The sequence below is a fragment of the Polypterus senegalus genome, chromosome 2 (genome assembly GCF_016835505.1).
Source record: "Polypterus senegalus isolate Bchr_013 chromosome 2, ASM1683550v1, whole genome shotgun sequence".
Lineage (NCBI taxonomy): Eukaryota > Metazoa > Chordata > Cladistia > Polypteriformes > Polypteridae > Polypterus > Polypterus senegalus.
In genome coordinates, this window is record NC_053155.1 from 13,107,104 (window position 1) to 13,133,060 (window position 25,957).

A 25,957-nucleotide genomic window follows, 5' to 3' on the forward strand; every position below is an offset into this window, starting at 1 on the left:
CAACTAAAGCATTTTTTATCACAATCCCTTCATTTCAGGGGCTCAAAAGTAATTGGACAAATTAAATAACTTGAAATAAAATGTTCCTTTCTAATACTTGGTTAAAAACCCTTTGCTGGCAATGACAGCCTGAAGTCTTGACCTCATGGACATCACCAGATGCTGGGTTTTCTCCTTTTTAATGCTCTGCCAGGCCTTTACTGCTTTACTTTCAGTTGCTGTTTGTTTGTGGGCCTTTCTGTCTGAAGTTTAGTCTTCAACAAGTGAAATGCCTGCTCAATTGGGTTAAGATCAGGTGACTGACTTGGCCATTCAAGAATTTTCCACTTCTTTGCTTTAATAAACTCCTGGGTTGCTTTGGCTGTATGTTTTGGGTCATTGTCCATCTGTATCATGAAACGCCTCCGCCCAATCAATTTGACGTCATTTAGCTGGATTTGAGCAGACAGTATGTCTCTGAACACCTCAGAATTCATTCGGCTGCTTCTGTCCTGTGTCACATCATCAATAAACACTCGTGTCCCAGTGCCACTGGCAGCCATGCACACCCAAGCCATCACACTGCCTGACTCCACCGTGTTTTACAGATGATGTGCTATGCTTTGGATAATGAGCTGTTCCACGCCTTCTCCATACTCTTTTCTTGCCATCATTCTGGTAGAGGTTGATCTTGGTTTCATCTGCCCAATGAATGTTTTTCCAGAACTGTGCTGGCTTTTTTAGATGTTCTTTAGCAAAGTCCAATCTAGCCTTTCTGTTCTTGAGACTTATGAGTGGCTTGCACCTTGCAGTGCACCCTCTGTATTTCCTTTCATGCAGTCTTCTCTTTATGGTAGACTTGGATATCGATACGCCTACCAAGCCCTGGAGAGTGTTGTTCACTTGGTTGGCTGTTGTGAAGGAGTTTCTCTTCACCATGGAAATGATTCTGCGATCATCCACCACTGTTGTCTTCCGTGGACGTCCAGGTCTTTTTGCTTTGCTGAGTTCACCAGTGCTTGCTTTCTTTCTCAGGATGTACCAAACTGTAGATTTTGCCACTCGTAATATTGTAGCAATTTCTCAGATAGGTTTTTTCTGTTTTCACAGCATAAGGTTGGCTTCTTTCACCTGCATGGAGAGCTCCTTTGACCGCATGTTGTCTGTTCACAGCAAAATCTTCCACATGCAAGCACCACACCTCAGATCAACTCCAGGCCTTTTATCTGCTTAATTGATAAGACATAACGACGGACTTGAACACACCTGCCCATGAAATAGCCTTTGAGTCAATTGTCCAATTACTTTTGAGCCCCTGAAATGAAGGGATTGTGTTAAAAATGCTTTAGTTGCCTCACATTTTTATGCAATAGTTTTGTTCAACCCACTGCATTAAAGCTGAAAGTCTGCACTTCAACTGCATCTGAGTTGTTTCATTTAAAATTCATTGTGGTAATGTACAGAACTAAAATGAGAAAAACGTTGTCTCTGTCCAAATATTTATGGACCTAACTGTATTACCATAAGCAACAGTCCATATATTTCACTATATTTTTCTGAGTACACAATGTAGTGAGTAGTCAAGCAAAATGACCCCTTTTATTGGCTAACTAAAAAGATTATAATATGCAAGCTTCCAACATCTTGCCTGAAGAAGAGGCCTTGAATTCTCATTACATCCACAATGGCTAACATGGTACAACACCCTGGTATTACTGAGCACACAATGTAAAACATAATGTCAAGGCACTATTTGGAAGGTCTGAGCCCAAGGTGTGAGTTTGCTGAGATCTCTGCTGAAACCGAAGAGGGGACGCTTGCGAGGATACTGGGGTGTTTTTTCTCAGGAGAAAAACCTGAAGAGCGTGAAGCAAAGGACACCGTCTCGATTTTATTTTGTTCTGATCTCATTGCTGTCTAGGAGAAACCAAAAAGTTATTAAGGAGATCTCTTTCTTGATTTTTCATTCCTATGGGAAACAACTGTTTGCAGGAAACAACTGTTTGCAGTTTGCTATAACTTCTCCTCACTGCAAGTCGTAAATCATAGAGGTGCGCTCTTACATCCAATAGCCAATGGGTGTTCGCCTGACAGTACAACGCATACAATGCACGCAAACACTGAAGAATAATGGCAGCTGTGAAGAAAAAAGGAAAGAAGACTTTTGGACTGCGCAAACGAAGGAGAGGCTCATTGACTTTTGGAGCCAGCTAGGGAATCCATTCCCAGGAATTCGGGAATCCCGCATGTCATTCCTGGGGCTCCCGGAAATTACACCGTGAATGGGCATCTCACATGTAAATGGTTTTAGAATGAGCAACACTTATTTTTAATAAAACTACTGCAATATGTTGACACCAATAAAAGACTAACGTTATCTACAAGCAGTTCATGCTGTCATACAAGTACAGTTAGTTAGTTGCGGTAATAAGAGCGTAGAAAGCACATCGTGTCGAGCGTGCGGTCATCCAGGTGAATGCGCACCTTCATGCAGAGTACACCAGCCGCTGAGAAAGCACGCTTTGCCTCCACTAAAGTAGGCGGCACAGTCACGCAAAAAATGCTACCAAACTCCATCGTTTTTAAACTCGACAAACTCGGCCATTTGTACGAGGCTTTCAAGACAAACAACTGATGTTCCAACTGCCGACCGGACCTGAGCTCTGCTCCAGTTGGAAACTTGACACCAGCCTGTACTGTCAACAGCACGTGCCGCAGACGTCAATGAAGTGCAGAAGCTGCAGAGTGCAGACTCCTCTGGAGCTGGGAGACTGACTGCTGCTGGTCTGTTGTTGACTGAATTAATCTGCAACACACTACACCGTGGGCCAAAAAACTGTGCCTCTTAATTATTTTCAACTATAACGCTGTTATTTCTTGATCGATTTTTACACTTTTACACGCTAGATATGCAAGCTTGGCCGTTCCCAGAGCCAGCACTAATAGCTGTTTAATGTTTTGTGCTTAATTCCATGCAGTGATCTTTTTAGTTTTCTTCTGGTGGAGTCCATGCTGATCGGCTGCTAAAAGGAGACATCCTTGCGATACTTTTGAGGCGTAGTACGGCTTTTAGAATCGGGACAAAATGTCTTGAGGGAATCTCGTGATTAGCCGACCCTTGTGATTCACTGATTTAACTTGATAACCCTAAAGACAGCAAGATTCAGCTACAGCAATTGTTAAATTCAATGTGCTGTCCAACTAGAAGTCAAGATAAGTACTGCAAAATCTTAACGGGAAAAACCTCCTTATGTTGTAGCACCAGTTTAACTATGGAGTTTGGTTATTCTTTTCGCTGGATGTATATCTCATTCCCATGACGTAGTGTCATATACCTGATGGTGATTCCTTCTTCTATGATCTTACTACCTCCTGGCTGCAAAATATTTACAGTAGGCTTTTTCTGTGCAACAGAAAATCAAATTAAAGACATATAAAAATCGCTCAAGAAGGATGACATTCTATCTTCTTCATACTACCAACCATTAGTTCTGTTAAGATAACACCATAAGGAGATCAGGTTTTTAACCATAAAGTAGCATTTGGGAATTCTCATCTACTCAGGTAAATTATGCTGAACAGTCAGTCGGTCATTTGTTAATCCGCTTAGCCCTGAAAAGGGTCACGGGGGTCAACGTACTGTAACTGGGTTACCATCATATAAAACTAGAACATCCATCATCCAACCCGCCATATCCTAACTACAGGGTCATGGGGGTCTGCTGGAACCAATCCCAGCCAACGCAGGGCGCAAGGCAGGAAACAAACCCCTGGCAGGGCACCAGCCCACCACAGGGAACACACACCAAGCACACTTTACAATCGCCAATGCACCTAACATGCATGTCTTTGGACTGTGGGAGGAAACCCATGCAGACACAGGGAGAACATGCAAACTCCACGCTGGGAGAACACGGGAAGCGAACCCAGGTCTCCTAACTGCGAGGCAGCAGCGCTGCCCACTGCGCCACCATGCCGCCCAACCAGAACATTGTGAAATTAAAATAACTCATTTTTAATGTGCATATCTTCATATGTTCTGTCTGAAATCTCACTTTTTAAAATGTAATAAAATTAAATATATTGTATACTTATGAAATTTCTGTTGTTTGCTAAAAATAAATAAATAAAATAGCATATATACTCAGGTATAAGTAGGAAACCCGAAAAATCGATCATAAAATCAGACGCCCGTTTAAAATACTACACGTAAATGTTATTTTTTTTTTTACATCTTTTCGCCTCCTTCAATCTCGCACCAGTTTCTCAGATGCATCAAATTTTGTTGCAGCAGCGCAGTTGCCAATTTCCTTCGCTACTTCAACGACTTTTAATTTAAAACCAGCTTCATATTTTCTTCTGAGCGAACACTCCATCGTAGAAAAGGGATGCTCTTATGATAAAGGTGTATGAGGGAGTGAAATACAAAAGATTTTGCCTGCTCCTCAAATTAAACTTGGACTGAAGAAAAATTTTGTGAAAGCGATGAACAGGGAACGTGAATGATTTCCATATTTGAGACAGACGTGTCCATGGATAACTGATGTCAAGATTAAGGAAGGCAATTTTGTTGGTCCACAAATCTGACATGTCATCAGTGATAAGCGGTTAGAAGATCAGCTAGTGTGGCTAAAAAAAAGAAATCACATGGAAGGCATCTGAAGACTTTCTGGGCAACTACAGAGCATCAGAGTACGTCCAGCAGAGGCGTCAATCATACAAAGCCAGGAAGTGCAGCATCTCCCTAAAAAATGAAATTTCTGTGTTCACACATGGACTTCTTTCCTGCTAATCTTGGTGCAGTCATTGTTGAACATGGTGTAAGATTTCATCATCACATGGCAACAATGGAAAAATGGTATCATATCATAATCATTACTATTATTATTATTATTAATTTACTTAGCAGACACCCAAGGTGGTGTAGAATCTTATTACATCAAATATGTGACTTGCCTTATATATTCGCATATAAGTCGGGTCTTGAAACCCAAGACATCCATGATAAAATCAGACCCCGACTTATACGCCCGTTTAAATATACGAAACGTATATTGCCTCCTCCAATCTCGCACCAGTTTCTCAGATGCATCGAATTTTGTTGCAGCAGGGCAGTTACCAATTTCTTTTACCACTTCAACGATTTTTAATTTAAAACCAGCTTCACATTTTCTTCTGATCTAACGCTCCATCGTAGATAAGGGATGCTCTTACGATAAAGGACTACGAGGGCGTGAGATACAAAAAATCACAAATCGGTGCAAACATCACTTTGGAATAGTTCGGGTATTACCGTGTGATCACGTAGGCACAATAGTACCTGTGGTTACTCTCTCAGGTGAGCGTTAGCATATCGTATTCTCTTGGACCAATAGCGTGAGTTTCCTGCATTTGACTTATACGACCGACATTATAAAATACCGGAAATTATATATATTGGTGCCCCTTTCAGCTGTGAAGGGGGCTTCTGTCCCTCAGTTTCTCTGATACAAGTTGTCATGGAAGAGTGCCAGAGGATCGTATCACCTTCCAGGTTCACCTAAAGTATGTAGTATCCCCCTGGGAAAGAGAGGGGACACTGTCGCTAACAGTCATCACTCCTTTTTCATGTCCCTTGAGGGCAATGGAACCAGAGAAGCCCTATCCCTTCTGGTCTGCTAGGTATTAAAGGAAGATGTCCCCAGAAGGTGGCATCTCATTTGGAAATGAGAGCTCGGCTATCAGGGACGACTCTGAACCAGCACATTCTAAGAATGCCACTAGAGGGGAACAGAAGTCTATGAGCCAACTGTTTGTCAGGTCAAGTAGTTTTATTGTTATATCATTCATAAACAGTATTGTAGCACACAGTGGCATGAAATAATATTCCACAGGTCCGCCGTGCCACATATGCAACACATTTTGCACCAAATTTTTACTTACTTCAATAAAACATGGTTGGCCAGGTTGGCACCCCAACTGTTTTTCTGTCTCACTACTTGCCCCACTACAAAATCTAGAAGGTGCAAGCTCCACACTGGTATGAACACACCGAGTCAGAGGACCAAGAAACGTCACGAATACAGTCTCCATAAACTAATCCACAAAAATGCTAGAAAATGGTTTGTGTTGTCATTTGTTCATGAAGAAGTCAGTCAGCTCATGTGTTGGAGGCACAAAAATATCTCAGGAATCATTTTGTAATCACATATACATTTTTCTGGTGAGAACATTAGAACATTAGAAAAGTTGTAACAATTACACCCAGATGGCAAAGCTCCTTTTGGTAATAAAAAAATGAAAACACTAAATATAAAGTGTAACCACAAGGGGGAGCCACTGAGCCCCAAAAGCACAGACATAGTAATCCCTACCACAATTTGTCCTTTATATAACCCCTTAAGGGAACTGCTATATTTATGGCATAGCCTTTCTTTTTCAATACTGTTTCCTGTACCAAACTGGATCATAATATATATATATATATATATATATATATATATATATATATATATATATATATATATATATATATATATATATATATATATATAGGCCATTGTTCTTTTCTCTTCTTCAGGTTCACACAGCTCCTCAAAATAAAAATGAAAAATATACATTCAAAAAGTCACGTACATCATAAACAAACAGGACTATCAATCAAATTGTGGTCATCTAAGGTATCAACATCTGCCATGTCCTGTTAGCAACTAGGTGTAACCAATCATGTTAAAAGTTTTCTAAATTTGTAATGAACTCCTTTTAAAGAATAGTGACCTAATCAAAGAATTGTACAAATATAGCACTGAGGACATTTTTTTTACTTTGAAGCAATGTGACTAACATGTGGCTAACATGTAATACACTTGTTACCTCTTCGGCGATTTAGATAAAGAATAATGATTGATGATTTCTCCTACGTGTGTTTTATTGCTTAAATCGGGGCATTCCCGGGGCATTCCAGTGGGTGGGGTGTCTGTGTTCATAATTTTCTTCCACATATGAACACCATGAAAATACACAATACACAATTCTCTCCGTCCTTCTCCAAGAGCGTTGCCCTCTGCCTCCTGACTCTGACTTGATTTAAGTGAGGCAATGGGCTCTTCTTTTAACACTAGAATTACCAGAGCCTACGAAAAAATTCGTAATTCCGTCCCACCTTAAATCGCTTCTTAAATCCCTTCACACCTCTCCGCCAGCGTCCTTTGTCTTCTAAATGTGCTGATAAAGAGAAGCTTGGAGCAGCCGGCTATTCCATCCCCCCACCAATTTAGAACATGCCAAACTTCACTCAGCTCACGCCTTGATTGAGTATCTGGGAGTGAAGTGGAGTTTTAGAGTGGAAATAATAGATCGTTGTTTGGAACACACGCATTTCATGTCTGTTCCGTTTCTACAGTAATCTGTGTCAACACATTGTTAAAACAGAAACATTTTTTATATTCTAGTAGTAGATGACAAAATGTAGGCATAAACTATATAATGTATGAAGCCTGAAGTCCAAATATCAAAGAAACATTTTCACAAGAATAACACAATTGCGCTTTTATTCAAAAATATAACTGCAGAAACAAAAAGCCGCCTTAACATGCAACATTGACAGAAGTTTATTGTAACTGCCTCTGTGGTTCAATAGAATCTGCCTCTGCTTGGGAATCAAGAGGTCACGAGTTCAATCCTGCGGCACTCTGTTTTGAGAAGTAAACTGCTTTTAGTCTTACTGTTTTAGAATAAAAGCATACATTTGATTTCAGTCTGTAACAGCCGGTGCAATTTATGATCCTTGTAAAGGTTAGCTTTGTTTTTTTTATTCACTTTTCATTCTCTCAGTCGCGTTCAGAATCAATCCATACAACCCCATCTGACACGGCTGTTTTCACTAAAGCGCGCTATAGCTCTGCAGTGTACCACGATGCATACTAAAGCCCCCCCACCCAAGGCTGCTGACACACAAACGCTGGCGAAGCTGCCTTCTTCGTATCTCACCGTCACTTGCTTTTCTTTTTTTTCAGTTTTATTGAGTGTTCCTGCCAGTCCATGCATGTTGCTGTATGCTGTTTCTTTTGTACTCCAGGACATGCAGAAGAAAGAATGGTAAAGAGCAGTAACTCGGCACTATATGCAATCATCAGACACTCCCCATCTGCCCGTGTCGTTCAAACACAGGAACATATATTGGTGTAAAAATATAACAAAAGTGCACTTTTATTCAAGTGCACTTTTTCCATCGCCTTTTCCTGTGAGAACCAATGTACACACTTCTCTCTATGCTGTGGTTTCTATTACACACCTGAAAGAAAGAGACAATACATGTGAAAATATCCAGCATACAGCAACATGCATGGACTGGCAGGAACACTCAATAAAACTGAATAAAAAGAAAATCAAGTGACGGTGAGATACGAAGAAGGCAGCTTCGCCAGCGTCTGTGTGTCAGAACCGGGTGGAGGGGCGTTAGTATGCATCGTTGTACAGCACAGAGCTATAGCGCGTCTGTATTCTGTTTCTTTTGTACTCCAGGGCACGCAGAGGAGAGAATAGTAAAGAGCAGTAAGTTTGGCGCTATATGCAATCATCAGACACTCCCCATCTACCCGTTGTTTTGTTATACTTTTCAATACTTTTTATACTGCTCAAACGGGCATGTTCAAAAAATACACGTGTAATGGCACGAAAAGTGCACGCAGACACTTCATTTCGCAAACAAAACAAGTGCACTTTTATTCAAGACTACCTGTATAACCGAAGAAAAAAGAAAGCAAGTTACAGCAGGCGATTGATACGACAGCTTGTATGGTGCAATGCTAAGAAGTGCTGATTTTCATTGCATGCTATATAAAATCATCACATATTTAAATATTAACAGTTCCCACACCCCCAAGGACCGTCCTTCCTACATTTACGACACGTGTACTTGTTGCCGTGTACACAACTCTCTGTGCTATGGTTTCTATTACACTGAATGAGCACCTGACACTGTACTTTCTTCCCTGGGGGAAGGTCCCGCATCAGAGAATTTCCAGTTCCTGCATAAATTCACACCCGATCTGACGCTGTTCATTTTCAAATAATATTGCATTAGTGCGATTATATTTTCACATATATTGTCTCTTTCTTTCAGGTGTGTAATAGAAACCACAGCATAGAGAGAAGTGTGTACATTGGTTCTTACAGGAAAAGGCGATGGAAAAAGTGCACTTGAATAAAAGTGCACTTTTGTTATACTTTTACACCAATATATGTTCCTGTGTTTGAACAACACGGGCAGATGGGGAGTGTCTGATGATTGCATATAGCACCAAAGTTACTGCTCTTTACCATTCTTTCCTCTGCATGTCCTGGAGTACAAAAGAAACAGCATACAGCAACATGCGGGGACTGGCAGGAACACTCAATAAAACTGAATAAAAAGAAAAGCAAGTGACGGTGAGATACGAAGAAGGCAGCTTTGCCAGCGTTTGTGTGTCAGAACCCGGGTTGGGCGTTAGTATGCATCGTGGTACACTGCAGAGCTATAGCGTGTCTTTAGTGAAAACAGCCGTGTCAGATGGGGTTGTATGGATTGATTCTGAACACGACTGAGAGAATGAAAAGTGAATTATATAGTTTGTGCCTACATTTTGTCATCTACTACTAGAATATAAAAAAACGTTTCTGTTTTAACAATGTGTTGACACAGATTACTGTAGAAACAAAACAGACATGAAATGCGTGTGTTCCAAACAACGATCTATTATTTCCACTCTAAAACTCCACTTCACCCCCAGATACTCAATCAAGCTGAAGTTCGTGCACGTTCTAAATTGGTGGGTGGATGGAATAGCCGGCTGCTCCTAGCTTCTCTTTATCAGCACATTTAGAAGACAAAGGACGCTGGCGGACAGGTGTGAAGGGATTTAAGAAGCAGTTTAAGGTGGGATGGAATTACGAGTTTTTTCGTAGGCTCTGGTAATTCTAGTGTTAAACTAGACCTGGGAACCTCTACCTGTCTCCTGTGAATGTCGTGAGGAAATGAAGGTTGTACTCCCGCTGCAGTGCCCGCTGGTGGAATCCAAAGACCCCTACAGGGCTGTGTCTTCTGACTCCAACTCCCATGCCACCTAGTGGGTGTCTTAATCTGCTCAAGCATTGAGAAACACTGCCACCTGTCATGTGGTGTAATGAACTGCTCCCTTTAAGCCTGTTTGTCCAATCCGTTCATTATGTCCTCCTGACCAGGTATGAATCCTTCCTTTTTCCATCCAGGGTGCTTGTCCTTCCATCCGGGCCCTACAAAAAATAATAGTGAGATAGTGGTGAGTTTAAATTGACCAAAACCCAAACCACTAACTAGAAAATTCAGTCAAACAAAAACAAAAAAAAGTCCTCACTCCTTGAAAATGTTAGAATGATAGCTAAGCATGAAAGGTTAGATACAAAATCCATAAACTTGGACAACAGGAGTAGCACATCACCATTTTAAATAGCGATCAGTCCTTATGGCAACAATGCGGCTCTGTGGCTAACGAATGCAAATGCTTGAAAATAAACAACATGGAGGAAACTGTGGGTCGGAAACAATAAGCTGTTTCAAAATATTAATATTTTTAAATGAAATCAGTATTGAAAAATAAGTGGACCAATTAATTCAGCATGCTGGAAGGTTCAGTGCAGTGACGTGTGTCCCTCACCGGCATCGTTCGGCCTTTGGTGGGGACCCCATGAGTCCTACTCCTTTGTACCGCTGCCATCTCTCACAGTTTTCAGCAGGAGCACATTCTGAGTGGTTGGTTGCTGTTGCCCCTAGGGCTCACTGGGGTGACATTAACTGCCATTGCCCATGGGGCGTCAGTCCCAACCATTTGATATTCACTCCACTACACCAGCTCCGCCATGATCCTCTTATTTTAACTTTAATGAGGGAAAATCTGCAGAGAGCAGCAGATGAGATCCCTGAAGACTCCGTAGCTGTGATGTCTGCGACAAGATCTCAAAAGGAGGAGGAAGAAAGGCTTTCACAACTTATAAAACCTGCGGTGAGGCAGACGATTTTAGGAAGGGTTTCATCTTTAGCAGAGACTTTCAAGTTAAAGAGGACAATTTAACAAGTTTTAGGTCAGGCTTGTTTTTGATGTAAGTGCCGACTGCAGAGTTTAAAGATAAGGCGAAGTAAATATGTGGAAAGCAAATGAACAAAGAGTTATTTATGTGGTGAGCTGGTCAGGCGACATCTGAATTAACAGAAAATCGGACAGAAGGGCGCACTGCCTGTTCTAGAAGGATCCAGCTTTGAAGGTACTGTGTGTGAAGGAGTGAACTGATGATGCTGAATGCAAACACTTTTACAAATGCACTCTGCTTGTTTATCATTCATAGTCTTTGGTCTGTTTATTCTTCATTATTTTTTATTTTTTTGAGATGCCTTCTGGGAGTGGGATTTGTTTATAGAGTGGCACAGTGGTCACCCAGACAGAAATAAAATACATTTTAAATATATTGATCTGTGGTGGGCTGGCACCCTGCCCAGGGTTTGTTTCCTGCCTTGCGCCCTGTGTTGGCTGGGATTGGCTCCGGCAGACCCCCGTGAGCCTGTGGTTAGGATAAAGCGGGTTGGATGATGGATGGATGGATATATTGATGCCAATATGAAAATATTTCAGAATATTTTATAATGCACTTCAAAGATAATTATATTTGCATATCTTGTAGTTTACTGATACATATACATGATTACCAATATCATATATTTCAAAATATGTAAAAATATACTTCAAGGGTAAATATATTGCAATATCTTATAGTATACTGATACATATGCACTGCCAGCAATATGACGGTATTTCAGAATATGTTATAATACACTTTAAGGGTAATTACAGTATATTATTCTGGCCATCGGACCTCACTCTTATTCTATGTTAATTAATGTTGACTTATTTTATTTTCTTACTGTATCTTGGATTTTTCTATTCTTCATTATGTAAAGCACTTTGAGCTACATTTTCGTATGAAAATGTGCTATATAAATAAATGTTGTTGTTATTGTTATTGTAATATCTTGCAGTATACTGACACATGTTTATTGCTACCAATATCATATATTTCAAAATATGTAACAATATAGTTCAAGGGTTAATATATTGCAATATCTTGTAGTATACTGACACATATTCATTGCTACCAAAACCAATATATTTCAAAATATTTTACAATATACTTCATGGGTAAATACAGTATATTGCAATATCTTGCAGCTTACTGATACATAAGAATTGCTACCAGAATGAATATGTTTCAGAATATGTTACAATATACTGTACTTCAATGGTAATTATATTACAATATCTTGCAGTATATTTATACTTATTTAAAATATATGCATCTTTGTATCGGGTGGCGCACGAAAAACCGAACCATCTCCGACTCGATATCGACGTACATTTCTTAGCCCATACACGAAACAAAAGATATGCAATACAAAAATCCAATTGTAATTGTTTGAAGGAGCCATGTGCAATAAAATACACATTTTTCCTTGTCGTCATCCTTCAGTTCTTGGACACAAGTCATTCTGTATGGCTTCATGTGTAGTGAGTGCAACACACGTTGACAAGACCTGCACGAAACATTCGCTTATTGCACCAATTCACGTGTCGATTTCCTAGGGCTTCTGGCCATCCGTTCCTGAATATCTGCTGCGACTGCAGGTGTACGAACGGATGGGGCCCGATTCTTTTTGCAGTTTGCAACTGACCCAGTCTTACGCCACTTCTTCACCAACTCGTGAATACTGCTCTTTGCTGGTAGGTTTACTCCAGGAAACTTCTGTGCGGAAATGTCCCACGTTTCCATAAAAGAACCGGTAGACACATACGACTCCACTATTCCAATACTTTGAATACACCTTCCGGATCTCTTTCACGCACATCTGTATCCACTGGCTCACAGCTTCCTTACTAATGCACAGTTGGGGATGCTTACCCTGTTGTGACAAACGAGGCTTCACAATCGCGACGGCACCCACCTGTATAATAGCTCGAGCCAGTCGGTCGGAGACGGTTTGGTTTTTTGTGCGCCACCCTGTATATTGCAATATAGTTTACAAAGAAGTTGCACAATATATTTGAAAATAATAAAAATAATACACTGTAAACAACATATATTACAATATAAATTTTATTGTAATATAAATTCTAGGTATCATATATTACACAAAGTATTTTAAGATTATATGGCGTTTTCAGTGTATTTTAACATATTGTATATTTGCCATGGTTTCCACTAATAGAAATTTTTCTCAAGAACAGATGCTGTAAAATTCCAGTTGAATTTACAAATAACATTGTTAGCCCGGTAATAGGTTTATTCATCCATTAAAAAAAACTAAAACTGAAGAGATACACGTTTAACAAACTGTTAGCATTGTGACTTTCTTGAACTGTTAAAAAATCACATTTCAGTGTGGAATACAGCGTAGCCTGAATTTGAAATGAATTTGATCCATTCAGAAGTCCATGTAAATGTAAACATAACTTAAACCATAAATGATCTCATACAAATGTACATCTGAACACACAGGACACTGCATGTCTTATACACCATGAATTAACAAACATGTTTGTTGCAACATATTGATTGAAATATATGTTTGACTATATTTAATAATAATTATAATAATACTTTTTACTTATATAGTTGCTTTCCCATTCTCAAGGAGCTTCAAATATAATCTTTAAAATATATACTTGAATGACTCTGCATATTTAGTCCATTATATTACAAGATATGTTCACATATTTTTCAGGTATGTTGCAATATATTTCATTTTTTTTGTAATTTCAGTTGTTCTGCCTCACAACTCCAAGAAGTGAGGTTCAAAATCCAGTGTGGAGTTTACTTGTTTTTCTTGGGCACCTTATTTTCCAAAGATGTGTATGTTAAGCTGATTGTTAACTCCGAATTGGGCTAATGTGACAAATTATACACAAGCAGGTCTGGTGGTAGACCAACATGGATTGGCACGTATAATGATGCTAGAAGTATACAACTGTCAATCGAGGGTCTATTGAGCTGAGAAACATGAACAAATATCACTCATCCATGCAGTTCATTATCAATAAAATATAATCAATCTGGTGTAAAAAATAAACAAATTAACAAAGAAAAACTTAAACTAATATGTTATAAACAAATACAAATATTCAGGCACAAAGTAATAGGCAACAATTCAAAGACCCCAGTCCATATCAGTAGAAGTAACAAATCTACTGACGCACAATCACAGTCAGGTTGCAGAAGAAGAAAAGTCACATTGAAAAAAAGTAGCGCAGCTCTAACCCAACAGAATTCTGAAGCCTTCTACAGTCCGAAACATACAGACAAGGCAAAGCTTCAGTGTGAATTACAGTGCTGAACAAACCTCTGCCACTGATCACGACTGCACATCACTGTATTTGTTACTCCTCTGAGACTTCAGTAACGCTGCTACAATAAATGCAGACTTGAGATTATCCTGTACTGGAATAAGCAGCTTTAGAAAAATAACAAATGACTTCCATGTCTATAGGTCACCCTCCTGTGTGCAAGTAGTGAAGTAGTGACCTTAGAAAATAGATAGATAGATAGATAGATAGATAGATAGATAGATAGATAGATAGATAGATAGATAGATAGATAGATAGATAAGGCAGATGGTTATTGGGAAAAACATTCACTATGAATATGTAAAGTGCCACTGACTATGACTGTTTAACTAAGACATTTTGTGTCATTTGTACCAGCACATAACCATAAAGATAAGATCATATAACATATTAACTGTTTTTCTTTGTTTACTAATAGAATTTACATATAAGAAGTCTTATTCAATGAACCAGATATTTGCCAAAGTACTGTTTAAGTTTTGTGAGCTTTGAATAGTATTAACACATAGATGTGTTAAAAGAATATACCATTTATCAGTTTGATGATTGGTGCAAACTGAAACACTTCTTGATTGTGATATGCAAATGAACCTAACAGTTTTAAGACACAGCTTTTTTAGATTAGGCAGTCTTGTCTCGGTGCACTGAGCAGGATTGATGTAATAAAGGACGTCCATCTTAAAGTGACTCATATAGATAGATAGATAGATAGATAGATAGATAGATAGATAGATAGATAGATAGATAGATAGATAGATAGATAGATAGATAGATATGAAAGGCAGTATAATATACTGGACTTGGCAGTCCCAGGCCCAGTGAGGGATAATTCATTGGTAAGTTGGAGTTGACGTCGTGTTTCTCGATGCACTTCTGCTGAAAGTCCTCAGTGTTGGTGTGTCACAGAGAGGATGTGCAGCTTTGCTCATAATGACACTCAGTTTTATTTTTAACTTTCTCCTTTCCTACTATCTCCAAGGGGTCCAGAGTGCATTTCATAACTGCCTTCCCATTTAATTAGCTTATTGATTGGTGGTCCTCTCTTGAATCCGAGAGAAATGCAGCGGGCCGTGGGGACGAGCCCTTCTCACTCACTCACCAGCCTCAGGGCGTAACATTACTTCAACTTAGATAGAGAACAACAGAACTACTTATCGGATTTCGATCAGGTTTTTTTTTCTAGAATATTCTTGAACATTCCGGTTGATTTTGCAACTTTTCTCATCGTATCATAGTTTGCATGTAGTACCAATTTATTAGCGCGAATTCGAGAGAGACGCAGCGGGCCGTGGGGATGGGCCCTCCTTACTCACTCACCAGCCTCGGAGCGTAACCTTAATTCAACTTAGATAGCGAACAACAGAACTACTAAACAGATTTTGATCGGGTTTTTTTTTCTAGAATTTGCTTGAACATTCCAGTTGATTTTGCGACTTCTCTCATCGTATAATAGTTCACTTCGGTACCCATTTATTTGCGCGAATCCGAGAGAGACACAGTGGGCCGTGGGGATGGGCTGTACTCTCTCGTGTGCCAGCCTTGGGGCATAACCTTAATTCCACTTAGCTAGCAAACGAGAGAACTGCTTAACAAATTTTGATTGATTTTTTTTTTTTTTTCTAGTATTTGCTTGAACATTCCAGTTGATTATGCGACTTCTCTCATCGCACTAATTATCATGATTTGCTTGCAGGAGCGATATATTCGTGCAAATCCGAGACAGACGCTGCAGGCCAAGGGGAGGGGGAAGCGTGATGTTAGGAGTAGGGAACCAGGCGAAGCCCTCCTCACTGTCCTGTTTCACTACTACGTGAGCAGAGCCACAGGGGACTGCTAGTTAAATATATTTAACATCACATTTGTTTTTAGTTTCTGGATTTAAACATGGCTGGTATATATTTTAAGGTGCCCAGAAAAATGCACCCTGCCATTGATCTTTTAATCCACGGAATCACTTGGCAGTTTACGCATACATCTGATAACCTGCTTCTGGGTGCAATTCAAAGCTGGCTTGAGCCTTTTTGCTGCCTCAGGCAATTCTCTGGTCTGAAAAAAAACAAGATTTGTGTCGGGTCTGGAGAAAAGCAGGCAGTGCTCATCACCTGTGCGAAATCATCCAAATGACGAAGTGTGGTGGTGGCTGGCTCAAGCTTTAGGGTTGTTTTTCAGCGGCAGGGACTGGAAGACTAGTCCGGGTTGAGGGAAAGCTGAAAGGAGGAAAATTCTGAGGTTTCCTTAATGAAATCTGTTCAGAACACTCTGGATCTCACACTGGGCAGATGGTTCACCTTCCAACAGGACAATGACCAGAATCACAGAGCAAAGACAACAAAGGAGTGGCTCGGGGACACATCTGGGAATGTTCTTCAGTGGAACAAAGCTAAAATTAGAAATGCACATTAACCTGCTTGTTCTTAGTAAATCCACAATACAGAGTGCACAGGAAAATGAAGTATGTAAACAGAACAATTAAAAATGATAAAGCATTAATCAATCATTGAGTACAGATGACCTAATTTATCAATGCTAAAAACACATACCAAAAACCCAAAATCAGACTATCAACTCAAATTGAATTACAACGAGAAGCATGTAGAAGTGAAGTCGAACCACAATCAACATATATTCATACAAGGTTCAAGTAAATTGATAAAAATTGATCATTTTCCAATGTACTCTTTTCACTATTAGGGACTTACTACTTACATTACGACTACTAATGGGATTTTGTGTAAATCTTAACTATTTCAACTATTCCAATCAGGTTATCGCACTGAAGCTTTGGAATATCTTAACACTTTGAACGCAAGGTACAAGTTAAGTCGTATGATGACGACACACAGCTGTACTTATCAATAGCACCTGATGACCCTGATTCTATTGATTCACTAACAGAATGTCTGACTTGTATCTCAGAATGGATGAATAGTAATTTTCTCAAGTTAAATAAAGAGAAAACTGAAATTTTAGTGATCAGCAATAATGGATACAATGAGGCTATTAGAAATAAACTGGATACATTAGGATTAAAAGTCAAGACGGAGGTAAAAAGCTTAGGGGTGATTGTTGACTGTAATCTGAATTTTAAATCACATATTAATCAGATCACTAGGACAGCATTTTTTCACTTAAGAAACATAAGTAAAGTTAGACCTCTTATATCACTGAAAGATGCTGAGAAATTAGTTCACGCGTTTGTTTTCAGTCGACTAGATTACTGTAATGCACTCCTCTCAGGACTACCCAAAAAAGATATAAATCGTTTGCAACTAGTGCAGAATGCAGCTGCTAGAATCCTAACTAGGAAAAGAAAATCTGAACACATTACTCCAGTTTTGATGTCACTACACTGGTTACCTGTGTCATTCAGAATTGACTTTAAAATTCTGCTTACGGTTTATAAAGCCTTAAATAATCTCACCCCATCTTATATATCAGAATGTCTGACATCTTATATTCCAAATCGTAACCTCAGATCCTCAAATGAGTGTCTCCTTAGAATTCCAAGAACAAAACTTAAAAGAAGTGGTGAGGCGGCCTTCTGCTGCTATGCACCTAAAATCTGGAATAGCCTGCCAATAGGAATTCGCCAGGCTGATACAGTGGAGCACTTTAAAACACTGCTGAAAACACATTACTTTAACATGGCCTTTTTATAACTTCATTTTAATCGTAATTTAACTTAATCCTGATACTCTATATGTTCAATCTCCTCAAAATAACTATTCATGGTGGCTCTAAAATCGGTACTGACCCCTACTCTCTTTTCTGTTTCTTTTTCCTTTTTTACCTGCGCCTGCGCCACCACCACCTACTCAAAGCTTCATGATGCTCAAACAATGATGGACGGATTAAAAGGCAGAAGTCTACGTGACCATCATCATCATCAAGCCCTTCCGTGAGAATCCTAAATCCAAAGAGGACTGTTTCATTTATATTAGGTAGAATGCCCAGAGGGGACTGGGTGGTCTCATGGTCTGGAATCCCTACAGATTTTATTTTTTCTCCAGCCGTCTGGAGTTATTTTGTTTTTTCTGTCCCCCCTGGCCATTGAACCTTACTCTTATTCGATTTTAATGTTGATTTATTTTGTTTTATAATTGTGTCTTTCATTTTTCTATTATGTAAAGCACTTTGAGCTACTGTTTGTATGAAAATGTGCTATATAAATAAATGTTGTTGTTGTTGTTGTATCTCATTGAGCCTGTTAAGACACGACATATGACATAACTCGTACCTCAGTATACAGTCACTATAGACACAGTCAGCTTGCTGGTGAGCTTTGCTGCCATATCTTAGTTATCTACTGTAGTGCTGCCATCTAGTGGAAAGCTGTAGAATTTTTTGCTTTGCACCCTACCCCACCATAACCTGTCAACTATGGGGGAAGAGCGAAAGCTTTAGATTCGTCAAAAATTTCGATCTCAGATTGTTGAATGGATCTCGACATTTTAGGGTCCCCTGATACCGAAAACATTGATATCTCGACAATGGGTGTGTGTCTGTGTCACAGTTTCTATAGTGGGGGCTGGGCGGTCTCGTGGCCTCGGAACCCCTGCAGATTTTTTTGGGTTTTTTTCCCAGTCCTCCTGAATTTTTTACTTTTTGTTTGTGTTTTAAGCCCTCCCGGCCATCAGACGTTTACATTATTCTTCGTTATTTAGTATTGCCTAATCTTATTTTAAAATTTTTATTTTTTAGAAACTTTTCTTTCTTTATTTTGTAAAGCACTTTGACTTACATCATTTGTATGAAAATGTGCTATATAAAGAAATGTTGTTGTTGAGGACGGTCGAGTTAAAATGGCTGAATGGAAAAACTCCAAACTCGAAACCTAAGCCTATTATTATTATGAGATAACAATGTGCTGATTAGTTTTTGGGTGTAATCATACAAGAGAAAGAGGAGCTCTAGAGGAACCCTCAAATACCATAATTTTGAAATTCATTAACAATTCTTCTCGTCAATTGCTATCATAATGACCTATTTTATGATCAGAAAGATCAGCATCATAAATTACTGAAATGTTAAAGATTAGTTGGGGTAACCTGGTTCCTAGGGCATAAAGCCTACTGACACTCGTGCCAAATCTTCTTTTTTAGACCCAAAAGCTTCCAGAGAATAGTGCTAGTAAGCAGACAGTCAGTAGATATGTTGTCGCAAAAAAAGTATAAAGCTGCCAATATTTTGAAACAACTAGATTTGTTGCACGATGAATATTTTGAGGATAATAACCGTGATCGGAGATAGTGACAATCAATTGGATGATGTGGAACCTCTAGGCTCTGGTACTGATGCAGAGCGTTTCCCTGAAGGTGTTTCTTCATCACAAGACATCCAACTTGTCACGACTGTGATAATAGCACTACAGGGACATTCTACTGCACACTGAGCGCAAGCCAGTCAAGAACATCTAAATGTGTTCTGTGCAACAAGTGTGGAGAGCGCAAAGAAATGCTTTATATTTGTGACTCACGTGTTTATAAGCCTGTGCTCTTCATGCTGCCATCCTTCAAGGACTCTTATTCAAATGCAGACTTTTAGTTGTGTTGCTGCTTAAAATAAAGTAATCAACAATTAGAGTTACTGTTGATAATATTGCTTTCTAACACATTTCTACATTTTTTACACATTTTGATAGAGTTCTTTATTTATCATCAATGCATAGCCCAATACTGCTGCATCCTGGTAAATAAATGGTAAAGTATTAACTGTTTTAAGATCACAGTTTCTCTCAACCACTTCTTTTTGTTTTTTCTGGTATTGTATGAGGAAGTCGGGATTGGGAGAATAGTATGTAAGAGTGGTACAGGATATGTATGATGGAAATGTGACCCTGTTGTGGTCTGCGGTAGGAGTGATGGATGCATTCGGCATGGAGGTGGGATTACATCAGGTATCGGCTCTGAGCCCTTTCTTATTTGCAATGGTGATGGACAGGTTGACAGATGAGATTAGACAGGAGTCCCCGTGGACTATGATGTTTTTTAATGACATTGTGATTTTTAGCAAGAGTAGGAAGCAGGTTGAGGAGACCCTGGAGAGGTGGAGATATGCTATAGAGAGGAGAGGAATGAAGGTCAGTAGAAACAGACATGTGTGTGAATGAGAGGGAGGTCAGTGGAATGGTGAGGATGCAAGGAGTAGAGTTGGCGAAGGTGGATGAGTTTAAATACTTGGGATCAACAGTACAGAGTAATGGGGAGTGTGAAAAAGAAGAGAAAAAGACAGTGCAGGCAGGGTGGAGTATGTGGAGAAGAGTGTAAGAAGTGATTTGTGACAGACTGATATCAGCAAGAGTGAAATGGAAGGTCTACAGGACAGTAGTGAGACCAGCTGTGTTTTATGGGCTGGATGGCACTGACCACAAAACAGGAGACAGAGCTGGAGGTGGCAGAGTTAATGATGCTAAGATTTGCATTAGATGTGATGAGGATGGACAGGATTAGAAATGAGTACATTAGAGGGTCAGCTCAAGTTAGATGGTTGGGAGACAAAATCAGAGAGGTGAGATTGTGTTAGTTTGGACATGTGCAGAGGAGAGACGCTGGGTATATTGTGAGAAGGGTGCTAAGGATATAGCTGCCAGGTAAGAGGAGAAGAGGAAGACCTAAGAGGAGGTTTATGGATGTGGTGAGAGAGAACATGCAGGTGATGGGTGTAACAGAACAAGATAACAAGGACAGAAAGATAAGGAAGAAGAAGATCCACTGTGGCAACCCCTAACGGGAGCAGTCAAAAGAAAAAGAAGATATATAATAATTTTCCTGTTTACTGCATATTGTGAATGTTCTTGAGTGGCTCAGTCAGATCCCTGAATTGAACCCAAGAAAATATCTTTGGGGATTCCTAAAAAATAGCTGTTCACCAATGGTCTCCATGCTACCTGACAGAGCTTGAGAAGATCCTCAGGCAACAATGGAAGAAAAGCTACAAATCCAAGTGTGTGAAGCTTGTCATGTCAGACCCAGGAAGACCCAGGCTGGAATCAACTAAGCACCGACTAAAGGACTGAATACTTGTGTCAACATGAAAGTTCAGTTTTTGATTTTTCCTGTTTTTGCTTTGTCATTTTTGGGTACTGAGTGTTGCTTGATGAGTTAAAAAAATGAAGCCAAATAATTTTACAACAAGGCTGCAAACATAACAAAATTTGAACAAATCTGAATACTTTCTTAATCAAGTGCACATGAACAATATTTGATAAATTAAAAAATATATTTCTTATTGCCTATCAGAGTATGAATTCTACCATCCAAGAAACTGTTACTACAAATCCTTGTCCTTCTTCTTTATTGTTTCAGCTTAAGGAAGGGACTTACGGAAATGAGCAATGCAACCGTCTTTGTGTCCGAGTTTGTACTGCACTGTGCAATCAATTCAGAAGATCGAAGTTTTACAGTTGTCGCCCTGGCCATCATCTATCTAGTGACCCTTTTTGGAAACCTTTTGGTCATACTGGTAATAATCCTGGATCCTCATCTCCAAACTCCAATGTTTTTTTTGATTGGGACCCTGGCTGTTATAGACTTGCTGAACAACACTAACCTCATCCCTAAAATGATGGCTCTTCTTCTGTTTGACACGTCTCCTGTGCCGTATGGTGCCTGCTTGGTTCAGATGTTCCTGGTCTTTCATCTTGAGATAGTAGAATCACTTCTCTTCACTCTTATGGCGTGTGACCGCTATATCGCTGTGATTTACCCGTTGAGATACCCTCAGCTTGTTACGGGAAGAACTGTCTGGGCAGGCATCTTACTATCCAATGTTATCTCAGGCATGGCAATGACAGTGTACATGGTATTTGTCACTGAACTTTCCTTCTGTCACACTAATGTCCTACCTTATTGCTTCTGTGACTATGCCACCATGGTTCTAGTTTCTTGCACTGAGAATCCTAAATACTTAAGTCTTCTCTCAACCACGGCCTCGACATTTGGCATTGGACCTTTAACTATAATCTTCTTTTCCTACAGCAAGATTGCCCATGCGGCCCTTAAGATTTCATCAGCTGAAGGCAAGAAGAAGGTCTTAAATGTTCTCGTCACACACCTCCTCGTGGTGTTACTGTTTTACTTGCCACTGATGACTGCTTTCATTTTACCTGGAATTGGAGTAAAACTGTCAGCCGAAGCCTACAACACTTTGGTGATGGTTGCGACTATCGTCCCCCCGATGATCAATCCCATCATATACAGCTTCAGGAACAAGGAAATAAAAAATGGAATTAAGAAAATTTTCTTGAGGAAAAGAACAATTCCGGAAATCAACAACCGTATGTGACTTCAGCAAGGAAAATGTGACGGACGTGAATTTTAAAAGTTAATTTAGGGGCATGAAAATATTCATAAAACCATGGATATAATAGTAAAGGACCTCATAATATATTGTGATATTGTATATGTGATTTTTAGTCTTTGCTAAAGGTATACGTACACTATTCGTTAGATTTCAATCTGTACTATATAATAAAACCCTAAGGTCTGTGTGTCCGGTCCCTCAGAGCAATCTGATTGGTCAGTTTCTCTTTGGTGTGATTGGTCAGTTTGGCTTTGGCGACACGATGAAAGGCGAAGTGTGAATGTGAGACGCATGAGAAGAAGTAAAGTGTGCACTCCGAGAGAGTCACCTTCATAGTAGGAAACTGCAAAACCTGACAACAGGCATGAAAAGGAACGCACTCGAGAGACAGAGCACCAGGTAGCATCACCTTCAAAGACTGAGAGTATAAAACTGGAGAGGAGGTGAGATGAGTGTCTCAAAAATAACGACAAAGCCTGAGAGGCAGGTTTTATGGGAACACGCTCGAGAGAAGGAGCGTCACTGAAGAGATGTTAGTAAAGGTGTTGGAGGCCTTCAGAGATGTATAAAACCAGACAGGAGACTAGAAAAGGCTCCTCGAAAACAGCAACATAGTCAAAGAAGGTGGCTTCACTGGAATGGGAGGTTCAAACGCACGCAAATACAGAGGAAAGTACGTGAAGAGTTAGAGAAAGCAAATATATATTTTTTTATGAAATTTTATTAATTTTATTGCAATCATTCCATACAAATCAATCAATTTTTACAACAAGTAGAATTGAGAACAAGTCGACGACTTGAAGCTGCTGAGAAAGCAAATATTTTAAAATGAGTCTATTACCTGCCTTTGACTGGTACTGTGATCATTTTGTTCCCAACGCATACTTCCTAAATGAAATAAAGTTCCACAAATCTTGTAAGCCTGTAAAATAAGTTGTGTCTAATTTTTTTCAACTTCTCCAAAGGACAAGAGCATGAAACCCTTATTGGTGACAGCTTATATTAGGCCTGTCAGTAGAAGCTAAACTGGATCACTGCCATCTCTTTGTTGTGTAAGATCTGATTTATTGGCATTGTTTTATTGTCCATTTTTTGTTTTTCAGGTTGGCATCATTTGAACAATGAGTCAGACCACCTTACATTATTCAAAGGATCATCAAGCATTAGGGAGTAAAATATGAATTTGAAAATGGACCAGGGGTGTGAAGAATATTTTGTAACACCATACAACCTATAAAAATTAAATTACATTAGATAAATTTAGGGCGGCACGGTGGTTAAGTGGGTAGCGCTGCTGCCTGCGTGGAGTTTGCATGTTCTCCCCGTGTGTGCGTGGGTTTCCTCCGGGTGCTCTGGTTTCCTCCCACAGTCCAAAGATGTGCAGGTTAGGTGCATTGGCGAACCTAAATTGTGCTTTGTGTGTGTGTGTGTGTGTGTGTGCCCCCTGGTGGGCTTGGGACCTGCCCAGGTTTGTTTTCTGCCTTGCGCCCTGTGTTGGCTGGGATTGGCTCTGGCAGACCCCCATGACCCTGAAGTTAGGATATAGCGGATTGGATAATGGAAGGATGGAACTAACACGCTAGCACATAAACACTTTAAACATAAAAACATTTTAGCATTTAAATTTGTATATTAAGGCTTATGAACAGTTCAGATGATCAGATTAAAAGCAAGCTGTTTTGTGTTGGTTAGGTTGAATTATACAGAAGTTTTAAGAATTGATTATCAAGGTTATCCCCTGTACTGTATGTGGCTGAACGTCACTGGCTGATGACGCAGCTGCCTTTGCTCTCAGGCTGCAACATTGGCCTGTATACATATATTCTATATATGTATCTATATATATAGATTGGCGATCCTAAATTGTCCCGTGTGTGTGTGTGCCCTATGGTGGGTTGGCGCCCTGCCCAGGGTTTGTTTCCTGCCTTGTGCCCTGTGTTGGCTGGGATTGGCTCCAGCAGAAGCCCATGACTCTGTAGTTAGGATATAGCGGGTTGGATAATGGATGGATAGATAAACTTTATTAATCCCAAGGGGAATTTCAGATGCTTAGAGCAGCAGAAACATAAAAACAAAGACACTGACTCACATGACAAACAATACAGCCAACCAATTTATCAATAAAGAAAGAAAGAAAGAAAGAAAGAAAGAAAGAAAGAAAGAAAGAAAGAAAGAAAGAAAGAAATGTATATTTTGCAAATATTTCAAAAAGGTATTTCAAAATTAACTTATAGGCACTATATAATAAAATGTATTATGATTATTATTATTATTATGATTATTATTATTATTAGTAGTAGTATTAGTATTAATATTATTATTATATGAGTACCCCAAAAGGAAGCTTTGAATTGCCTTATTGCAAAGGGCAGAAAAGACCCCCAGAGGCTCTTAATAGCACTCCATAGTGGAATGAACCTGTGGCTCCAAGACAGCGCCTCCTGGAGGGGATGAAGGGGATTTTTCATGATGGTATCCTCTTTTCTATAGCAGCCATCCAGTGTTCAGGGTCAGCCAAAGGGTTAAGTCTGGGACCTCCAAAGTCCCTGGTATCGCCTCTGATTGTCATTAGTGAAAAATGAACAGAAGACTTGAAGTTTGTGTGTTGCATCCCAAATTCTGGGTTTTAAATCCATGGCTTCGACTTTGTTTCCAGCCGCTGACTTATTAGGTGATTTTGAGCAAATCTCTTAATCTACCTGTACTCCACTTTTAAAAGAAATACATAGAAACACCATGATGTACAGTATACTGATCTTGTAAGCCACCTTGCAGAAAAGCAGCAGCCCCAATTTTGAGCGGTTTGTTGTTACGGTCAACACTCTCTCCTCACAGGCAGACACACTGCTGATGGCCATACCCAAGAGGTCATTAAAGGCCTCAGGCTCAGACACTCAGACTCCTCACTCAGTGATCTCGAGAGCTCCGATCAGAGCCTCCATTGACTCTGCAAAGATCACAGTATCATCAGCAAAGTCAAGATCAGTGAATCTTTCTTCAACAACAGATGCCCCACAGCCACTGGACCCCACGACATTACCCACCACCCAGTCCATGCAAGCAATGAACAGAGTAGGAGCAGAACAACACCCTGACGGACACTAGAATCAACTGAGAAAAACGCAGTTTCTGCCTCCACTCTGCATAACACTCACAGTACCAGTGTATAGGCCGGCCATGATATCTAGCAACTTTGTGCAGATCTCGCTAAGTCTCAGGATGTCCCTCAGGGCAGTTCGATCAGCTGAGTTGAGCGATTTATTAAAATCAACAAAGAAACTCTGCTGATGTTT

General features: G+C 39.7%; 1 protein-coding gene across 1 annotated transcript; it reads left to right on the top strand.

The window, feature by feature from the left end:
• Positions 1–21,689: 21,689 nt before the first annotated feature.
• LOC120524167 (olfactory receptor 5F1-like) lies at positions 21,690–22,646 on the top strand. The gene has a single exon (XM_039746048.1). The coding sequence runs from the start codon at positions 21,690–21,692 to the stop codon at positions 22,644–22,646; it is 957 nt and encodes a 318-aa protein (XP_039601982.1).
• Positions 22,647–25,957: the final 3,311 nt, after the last annotated feature.

Bases quoted from the DNA above. Each gene is read 5' to 3' on its own strand.
- LOC120524167 (XM_039746048.1), top strand. From the start codon at position 21,690: ATGAGCAATGCAACCGTCTTTGTGTCCGAGTTTGTACTGCACTGTGCA.